This window comes from Chaetodon auriga, chromosome 24 (genome assembly GCF_051107435.1).
Source record: "Chaetodon auriga isolate fChaAug3 chromosome 24, fChaAug3.hap1, whole genome shotgun sequence".
NCBI classification, from domain to species: Eukaryota; Metazoa; Chordata; class Actinopteri; order Chaetodontiformes; family Chaetodontidae; genus Chaetodon; species Chaetodon auriga.
Genome location: NC_135097.1, coordinates 14,080,779 through 14,089,274, shown reverse-complemented (window position 1 = coordinate 14,089,274; position 8,496 = coordinate 14,080,779). Strand labels below are relative to the sequence as shown.

Below are 8,496 nucleotides of genomic sequence, written 5' to 3'. Positions count from 1 at the left end.
CTCCATCTTCCGGGAACACAAACAACATTCTTCACCTCTGTCCCACTGTGCACAGACCTTACAGCCACTCTTTTCACTTGCACTGAATGAGAGTAGGAACTGCATACTCTATTTGAGGTGAATATATTTTTAATTTGGTGGTAGATTTAATATTCCCGAGCAGTTACGCACATGATCTTCTGCGCAAATCCTGCATGATAAAAATTAACCAGCCTGTAGCCTACATAAATTGGTGCTGCCTCTTATGGCCTTTTATCTTGATGTGAGCCTGATAACAGAAGGTAAGGTGAAACAGGTGGTGTCAAAAATAAAATCTGGAGGCAGGACTTTCTCTCGGAGTCTGCACGGGCTATTATTTATAAGGAGGTGACTTGCATCTCAAGCACCACAGTGTTTGTCTGCCTGAAAGGAGAGTCTAACCCTGAAGTATGAGGTTCTTAGTGGTGTCTCTGTGCTTACTGGTGGGCTGCCTGGCCCAGGAGCCTCACCCATGCTGTAAGTAAAATAAAAAAGAGAGACAAGTGATTTTGATTGCGGTTGGAGGAATGGCTTTCTTCTTTTCTATGTCATTTTATGCTTTTCAATACTCAAGAGTAGATGTATTGGCTGTGTTTATCACTGCTAAATTACAAAGTGATCAGATACATTAAATGTCCAATGTGTGCTTGTGTTGAATGATGCAATTTCACACATCTTCTTCTCCCCTAACACAGCAAGTCCTCCTCTTCTTAGCGGGGGCCTCACTGTGGTGAGTATTTTATTGTTTCATAGTGTGTGTTGTAAGAGCACAATAAGGCACCACCTGAGCATGCTGACAAAACACAATTACAATATGTGAAAGATGTAAACTCACTCACATCATCTTTCTCCAGACCACACAGAATGAGAAGCTGTTTACGGTTGCCCAGTACATGTACGACGCACTGGGACAGCGGATACGCCTCTGGGAGCTGGGCAAATACATGAACAAGACATTCAGCTATGACATTCTTCTGAACTTTCGTGAGGTGACCAAAGCAGTGACGTGAACATCCAAAAGATTTATTTTAGAGTGCAGTTCCTGCTGATCAGAAGTGAAAAGTACTGAAGAGCACAATTTTCAGATTCTGATTCAGAAAATGTTATTTCGTTTGCCGTTTTGCCAGGTTTCTGTTCAAAGGTGCAGCAAGTTTTATCACTTGTTTATTGCTGAGGGTACGCGGACTTTCTTTTGTTTGTCTCTGCATCTCTCTGACTCATTATTATGTGGAGCAGGCAAATAATTTACATGAGGAGTGTTGATGATATTGATGTTATCACATCAACAAAAGCATAATCTTTCATGGGAGACAGAGTTCACATCTTATCTTAAAATGCACAACGCACATAAAAGGAAAAGGAGTTATGCAAATGTACAGATTTAAGTGCTCTTTTGTGTTTTTTGTGTATAACTTTAAATGCTAAAAGACATCCAGACATCAAGTATAAAAGTCAGGTGTAAAAGAAAACAATGTCAATGAATCACTTTCTATATAATACTCATCCTCATTCCACTTGCATCCATCAGGGTACTGTGTATGAGATTAACGACCGTGCACGTTCATGCGTAAAAGGCCCTCTGAAGGGAGACTTCCAGCCTTTGGCAATTCCAAAAGATGCAACTCTGCTGGCCCAGTCTGTTGTGGGCAGCTCATCTGGACCTGGAGAGGGTCTCCTGATCAACACATGGACAGGAGAGCTGCCCAACAATGCAGGTGAGGGCTCGTAATGGTTAGAACTCTATTCATTCATACCAGTTTATGAACACATTCAATTTCATCTCTCACCCAACAGGAAAGTACATGAGCACGGTCACTGAATTCGGATGCATTCCTGTCAGCTCAATTTACCACACTGAGGCGTTTGGATGGACGGTGATAAGGTTAGTTTACATTAACTTCAACACTGTGAAAACCACTCTGTGGTACAGACAGGACAGTGTCACAGCAAGAGGCCAGACACTGACTTTTGAAAATCAGAAATGTTTGGATTCAGCAAAATGACGCTTATGTGACCAGCTGTCTCTCGGTTCTCACTAGCTTCTACAACAACATCATTGGGATTTCAGACCCCGGTCAGCTCAACCCTCCAGACTTCTGCCAGGGTGCACAGACAAAGAAGGAGTCTTCTGACTTCTTCAGCGTGTTCCGCAACGTGCAGTGAGGTTCGACCTCTTACCGTCTTTAAGATTTTGAATTGTGGGGCTACTAAATCATAGGTTTGTTGTGTGATACACACCACAATCTATCCGGCTAATACATGTGTAATTCAAAGCATCTTGAGCTTCACAACTTTACATTTTTCAACAAGATTTTACATATTTTACTGTCTCCAGACTAGATAAATAGATATGTACCAAAAGCTTACATAGAGTATACATAGTAATGCTTTCTTTGGATGTACTGATGTATGACCCCATGTAGTTTTCAGTAATAAAGCAACATGAAACAAATATTTCACCTTGTCTCTGTGTGTAATGACAACATACAATATACAGCATTGTAATGTTTGGGCAAAAGTGATGAAGAGTGAGAGTTCACAGAATGTACATCTTTCACACTATAATTTGCCAAGTGTGACAAAAAGACACAAATAATCAACAAAATCAGCTGATCTGCCATACATAGATCTGGAGCAGGAAACAAAAAGCCAGACACAACAAGAAGAGATCATTGAGCAACACACTGCACCTGCCATGGTTTAAGGTGTAGGTCTTATTCCTGTTTTATTTTGAAATGATTTTCCTGCATTGCTAATTTGAACTCTAGCCCTTGTTTTCCTGTACCCTGTATGCACAAGTGCAGCAGTATCATATTTTATGGATTATGGTGCTGAGCTCTGGTCATGTAAATGAATGCAAATGAAGAGCAATGAAAGGAACAGTGTTGCCTGCATCATTTTCCAGAGCTGTAAACTACTGTGTTCAACTCCTCCTTGCCCTTAATGCGTGACAAAAACACACAACGAAGCCAGAATCTGGCTTTTACTTTCTCCTTTTACATGATAAAGAATGACAGTGAGTAAAAAAAATAGCCTCACGGGACCGCTGGATGGCCACAGTGGTTATCACATTAGTGAAATATAAAACATGAAATCATGTTAACCCAAATTCTCCCTTCTAAATCCCCTGGAAGGTAAAAGGTCAAAGTTTTAGATATAGATTAGATCTTTGATCAATACTGCAAACAAGGTGATGATATGAGATAAGCATCTCAGGACAGTTTCAAACCCAGCGACATTTTTACCTTTATTCTAACAGGACATGCGCATGAGGACTGCACGAAAACCTGGCAGCGGACTCAGGCTGGGAGCCTCCTCGGCTTGTTTATAAGGAAGTGAGACCTCTGAAGCAGCGTATTTGGTTCTTTGTGCAGACAGAAGCGATTTCCACCATCAGACAACATGAGAGCCCTCGTCCTGTTTTCGTTCCTGTTAGTGGGCTGCCTTGCTCAGAGACCACGGAAATGCAGTAAGTGCAAGCTGATTTGCTAATCTGTTTTTCCTCTGAATCCAATCTCAGCAGTCCTGTAAACACACATCGCGTTGGTCTGTTTCTGCTTTCGCATTCACGAGGAAATATGTTGCGAGCTTAGCACAGCTGTGTTAATAAAACAGTAAAAAAATAAATAAATAAATAAATCGCATTTCTTTTTGTCAGCATCCCCACCACTGCTGACTGGAAGCTTCTCCGTGGTAAGTTTTGATCTCTTCACACAAGTAATTATGTAATAATTAATAACTGGGGAAACCAGATGTGCTGACCATCCAATTTAAAAAAAAAAAAAACAGTTTTTATGCACCACGCTGGGTTACTGTTATTCAATGTAAGTCTAATTTTCAATTTCATTTTTTTCATTTTCCAAGTCCACCCAAAGCGAGAGGCTGATGGCCTTTGCCAAGTTTAGCTATGATGCACTGGGAAAGCGCATCCGCCTCAGAGAGATTGGATCTTATGACAATAAGACTTTCCACGGTGATGTACTTCTACTCTACAGAGAGGTGATGACAGCAAAGCATTGATACATAAATTAGGAGATATGTCATATACAACACAAATGACTGTCTAATCCTGTCCTCCAGGGTGTTATGTTTCATATTAACTACAGGAACCGCACATGTTGCAAGAAGCCACTGAATGTGGACTTCCACCCGCTGGAGATCCCACAGAATGCTTCCCTGGTGGGACAGGTGGTGGTGGGAAGCTCCTCCGGTCCAGGACAGGGAGTCCTGGTCAACACCTGGGCGGGAGAATTGCAGCAGAAACAGGGAACAGGTATAGAAAGATTAAACAGAATTCGACAGAAATATTGCAAAGTCACGTGGTGTACTGTAGCACATGACTTTCTGTGATTCTTCCTTATAACCACTGCCCTTATGAACTTGCTCATCTGGTTGTGCTGCCTCAACTCACTTGTCATCAACTTCTGTTTCTGCAGCAAAGTACATAAGCACTGTCACTGAGTTTGGATGCATTCCTGTCAGCTCCCTGTTTCACACCCGTGAAAATGGATGGGTCATCACCAGGTCAGTGAAAGCACATGACAACCCACAAATGGGAAGTATCAGACTTCTCACCAGAGCAGCTTTTTGGGGAAGCTTGTTTGTAAGATAAATCTAAAAACAATGGAAAAGAGTAAGACTTTATAGACCTTTCTCCAAGATAGTTTGTAAAGATGGAACAAAGATCTGATCACATCAGCTCTGTGCTTGTCTCCTCTGAGATCTCAAGTTGATTTTAAAACAACATTGCTTACTTTTAAGGCCTTAAATGCTCTTGCTCCTCATTAAGATCCCAGATGGAGCCCTGCTACTCCCAGGCCATGTCTCTGCCTTCTTTTACATCTCTTCTTAAAACTTTTACTCAGTTTTTACTTCCTCCTTTTCACCCTCAGCTTCTTCAACAACGTCATCGGACTAGTTGACCCTCAGCTGCTCCTCCCTCCACCTTTCTGTAAGGATGCCCAGCTGGAGGACACGGATGGAGAGGAGCCAGTGACCTTCTTCAGCTTGTTTTAAAACAGACTGTGAGCAGAAATGTAGTGCACTGTCATGATGGCTGCACTATATGACTCTTTGCACTGTATTGTTACTTGCTTTAGTGGCTGTCGTTGCTGTAGCAGCATCTGTCAGCAAACTCTGGGTAAAATTAATGGCATTACTCAATCGGTTTCAATTAATCCATTTCTGGCAGCTTTAACATTCTGCTATTTCTGTGTGTATGGTCAATAAATTTTGTACGTATGTATTTTATCACAAATGCAGATGATGTGAGACTTGATATGTGCTACATGACATCTAACATACAATCACAGCGTCGATGTCAAATGTTTCATTGGACACCATCAAGATGTGGTGCAGACAAACACTGCTGGGATTTAATAGCTGTATGAAACTCACAGAGGACAGCGGATTTAAGCAGATATGTGCATACAGCAACGACCCACACATTATCCATCAGCCAAGCCACCCACACACGCACAAAAACAAAAGACGTCCAACTGTTTCGCAGAGGAAGTTTTACCAATAAGTCTTTTTTTTTTTTTAACTGACTCAGACCTCTTGATTGTTCCTGAGGCCACACATTATTATGTTCAGCACCTTGTGATGCATTTTCTACAAGAATTGTGCTCTATAAATAAGGCTTTATTATTCTTATTCTTATTACTTTCATTTTAATTACTAAAATCCAGTTACACAAGCTGCTGCAGCAACAGTGACTGCTGTTTTCATTCATGTTGGTGTCCTGAGGACGATGAGCTTTTTCTACAGGAGACTGAGATGTAAATATGCACACACATAGGATGAAAACAAGTCACTTTATAGGTATGTTTATTGAAGAAGGACACTTTAAATGCACTCACACAAACACACAAAATGCACGATTGAGAATTTCATACAAAAAAAGACAAATTTTGGACAGACAGCCACTCGATTTGACTGAGACTGCCGAAGCTTTGTGTAAGCAGCAGTTGAACTTCGAATTCATTTTTACACACACTGTAGATCTCGTCTCCCATCTTTTCCACAGCCAGTATGAATGGGAGGAATAATAACCAATAACTCTTTAAAAGTACATACGGACATGTGGCCTATCCTTCAAATGTCTTACCAAATGCATATCTTACTGTTCTAGCTGAGCCACCGTCTTTCTCTCCAGTGTCTCCAGTTTCATCCTGGTATTATTATTATCAACAGACTGTGTGGAAGTAACAGTTCTGACATTAAGTCTATGTGTTGCAGAGGCTGAAGTTAGAATGCTAACCAGCTAGCCCTGACCTTCCTGTCTCATAATACCACTTTGTACCTCAAAAGGCGATACAGTGTAGCTCCTCACACACCCAGTTATATGGCCACACACGACAAAACACAAAACATGCAATATCAATAGGCTCTACTTTGTGCAACTCACCTACTAGTCTGTCTGTTTCCAGGCATTTCTGTGTGCTGCTCAGGCCTGCGCGTTGTTAAGTTTGTGTTTTCAGTTTCTTTAAATGTGACATTCTGTATGTTGTCAAACTGGTGGTCTTCTTTAAGTGCATCTGTTCGGCCCATTTGCTTAATTGCACTCCATTGAACTCTCTCATCCTCATTAAATATTAGATGAAGAGGGAAGTGAATAGTGGTGAAAAAGTAGCTATGTGAATTCTGCATTGTGGCCTGCTGAGTGAGAGCATGCTGAGCCACTAGATGGCAGTAGATAACAAGTGATGAGAGAGGAGGTGAAGGCCAGCCAAACCTTTGCACTTACTGATACTGATTCACCGTTAATGGATGTAAATGATGTCACACACACTTCACTCACACAGAATACAACAGCATCATAACTGAACCGTGCACTCGCACCTTATGAAAGACTTTTATAGACATGCATTTGGCTTGAACATTTTACACCATAGGCACACACATAATTATGCAGTCATGTTCAGGACTCCTCTGATATTCTGAACGTCCAGAAGTAGACAGTTTCTGCTATACAGCAGGGCGAGGAGTCACTTCATAGCAGTAGTACAAAACTCCCCTTAGCTCCCCAACCTCCTGCACCCCGACATCTGCTACCCTCAAGCCCTGCTCCTGGGCCTCAGTCTCCAGCCACAGCAGCCTGGCATCAGGGTCCTCATCGGAGAACTGGAGCAGAGATCCTGAGCTCCGCAGCGCCTTCAAACACTGCTTCAGCACCAGACCGGCCTTCCCTTTCCCTTCCTTTGACCTCAATAGGGCATCTGTGGTGCCCTTGTCAACTATAAGGTCTACACTGCTAGAACAGTAGTGTTTGTGAAGCTGTGTGCAGTCTAGCTCTATAAACTCAAGCTGAGAAGAAAGACTGTGAGGTTGAACAGCTTTGGCTTGGAAGTGTTGCTGCATTAGTTGCACAGCTATGGGGGAGATGTCAGCACAAGTGACCTGGACAGGGACGGGAGAGTGTCTGTAAATACAGGGCCCTAAAGAGGACGTGCCACAGCCCATATCGAGGACTTGGAGCGGAGCATCTGGGTGAGACTTGGTCTGCAAGAGGGGCATAATGAAGTCTCGGACAGTATCGAAGCCGAAGAACCACTCAAAGTTTTGAAAGGTGGGTGTCCGGCTGCTGCTCTCAGCGTGGAAGCGGTCCCAGGTCGCTTTCTTATCCATGTTTTCAATCAGATCAGCTGGGTAGAAACATAGACAGACGGGATTATCCAATTACGCATTAGTAAGTGAATGTTAGCAATAAAACACAGATAACCCTGTAATAGTTTGGTCATATATTGAAGATCTTTCAACAAAAATTTAACATTATAACCTTCATGAAGGAAGGTCTTGCAAAACTGTTGCATTAGTTTTAGCTAGGTGTAACGAATAAACTGCTATCTATACTGAAACGCTACAGTATCCAACAGAACGCTCTTGAATGAAAGTTCAGCCATGGGTGTCAAATACAACAGTACACGAACATGAACACAACTGTTATTCACAGTAAACTGTTGATAACCTGTCACACGAAACATCAGAGCTAAGCCACTGTAGCTAGCTAGCGAGTTGACGGCACTGACACCGCCATGTGTAGCCGCTGCAACATCGATACAGGAACTTTTCAGTCAATACAGCGGTCTAAATTTAGACAATAACTCTTGGTTTAAACGTACATGTCAGGGAGGAGTGGTACCGCACACAAGCTGCAACTATTCTCCTGCCTGACAGCGTCAACGACTTTGAAAGCGGAGACATTTTCCCTCTGCGACTCCCGTTGGTCCTTCACCCTCCTCCTGCCGAGGAGCTCTCACTCTGTCCGAATTTCGTGGTACCACGAGCCACTATTGGTCTTCACGAAAACGGTAACGAGACAGCGTCTGCTGTTGTACATTACGATCTTTGGCGACTCCGCAGTGACGCGACTGCGCATGCGTGACTGCAGGTGTAAGCGTACCCATAAAAATACGTCCAGGAAATAAAAGCATATGACCTCCTGCACCTGTTTCACTACATTTCTGATCTAAGACG

At 42.5% G+C, this 8,496-nt stretch overlaps 3 protein-coding genes across 3 annotated transcripts; 2 read left to right on the top strand and 1 right to left on the bottom strand.

Annotated features, from left to right (window-relative positions):
* Positions 1–44: 44 nt before the first annotated feature.
* Positions 45–2,463, top strand: LOC143316692 (ependymin-2-like). Its single transcript, XM_076724263.1, has 6 exons — positions 45–495; positions 714–748; positions 873–1,007; positions 1,547–1,733; positions 1,813–1,900; positions 2,058–2,463. Exons 1-6 carry the CDS (start codon positions 429–431, stop codon positions 2,179–2,181), a joined length of 636 nt encoding a protein of 211 aa, XP_076580378.1. The 5' UTR covers positions 45–428; the 3' UTR covers positions 2,182–2,463.
* Positions 2,464–3,330: 867 nt separating this feature from the next.
* On the top strand, positions 3,331–5,667 carry LOC143317352 (ependymin-2-like). Its single transcript, XM_076725486.1, has 6 exons — positions 3,331–3,487; positions 3,677–3,711; positions 3,883–4,017; positions 4,099–4,291; positions 4,455–4,542; positions 4,911–5,667. The coding sequence occupies exons 1-6, from the start codon at positions 3,421–3,423 to the stop codon at positions 5,032–5,034; spliced, it is 642 nt and encodes a 213-aa protein (XP_076581601.1). The 5' UTR covers positions 3,331–3,420; the 3' UTR covers positions 5,035–5,667.
* A 164-nt stretch (positions 5,668–5,831) lies between these two features.
* Positions 5,832–8,258, bottom strand: cskmt (citrate synthase lysine methyltransferase). Its single transcript, XM_076725485.1, has 2 exons — positions 8,142–8,258; positions 5,832–7,664 (listed from the first exon to the last, which is right to left on the bottom strand). Exons 1-2 carry the CDS (start codon positions 8,221–8,223, stop codon positions 6,988–6,990), a joined length of 759 nt encoding a protein of 252 aa, XP_076581600.1. The 5' UTR covers positions 8,224–8,258; the 3' UTR covers positions 5,832–6,987.
* Positions 8,259–8,496: the final 238 nt, after the last annotated feature.

Bases quoted from the DNA above. Each gene is read 5' to 3' on its own strand.
- LOC143316692 (XM_076724263.1), top strand. From the start codon at position 429: ATGAGGTTCTTAGTGGTGTCTCTGTGCTTACTGGTGGGCTGCCTGGCC. The intron at 1,734-1,812 runs GTGAGGGCTCGT...CTCACCCAACAG, and splicing joins AGAGCTGCCCAACAATGCAG to GAAAGTACATGAGCACGGTC. The intron at 1,901-2,057 runs GTTAGTTTACAT...GGTTCTCACTAG, and splicing joins TTTGGATGGACGGTGATAAG to CTTCTACAACAACATCATTG.
- LOC143317352 (XM_076725486.1), top strand. From the start codon at position 3,421: ATGAGAGCCCTCGTCCTGTTTTCGTTCCTGTTAGTGGGCTGCCTTGCT. The intron at 4,018-4,098 runs GTGATGACAGCA...CCTGTCCTCCAG, and splicing joins TACTTCTACTCTACAGAGAG to GGTGTTATGTTTCATATTAA. The intron at 4,543-4,910 runs GTCAGTGAAAGC...TTTCACCCTCAG, and splicing joins AATGGATGGGTCATCACCAG to CTTCTTCAACAACGTCATCG.
- cskmt (XM_076725485.1), bottom strand. From the start codon at position 8,223: ATGTCTCCGCTTTCAAAGTCGTTGACGCTGTCAGGCAGGAGAATAGTT. The intron at 7,665-8,141 runs GTACGTTTAAAC...GTTTCTACCCAG, and splicing joins GTACCACTCCTCCCTGACAT to CTGATCTGATTGAAAACATG.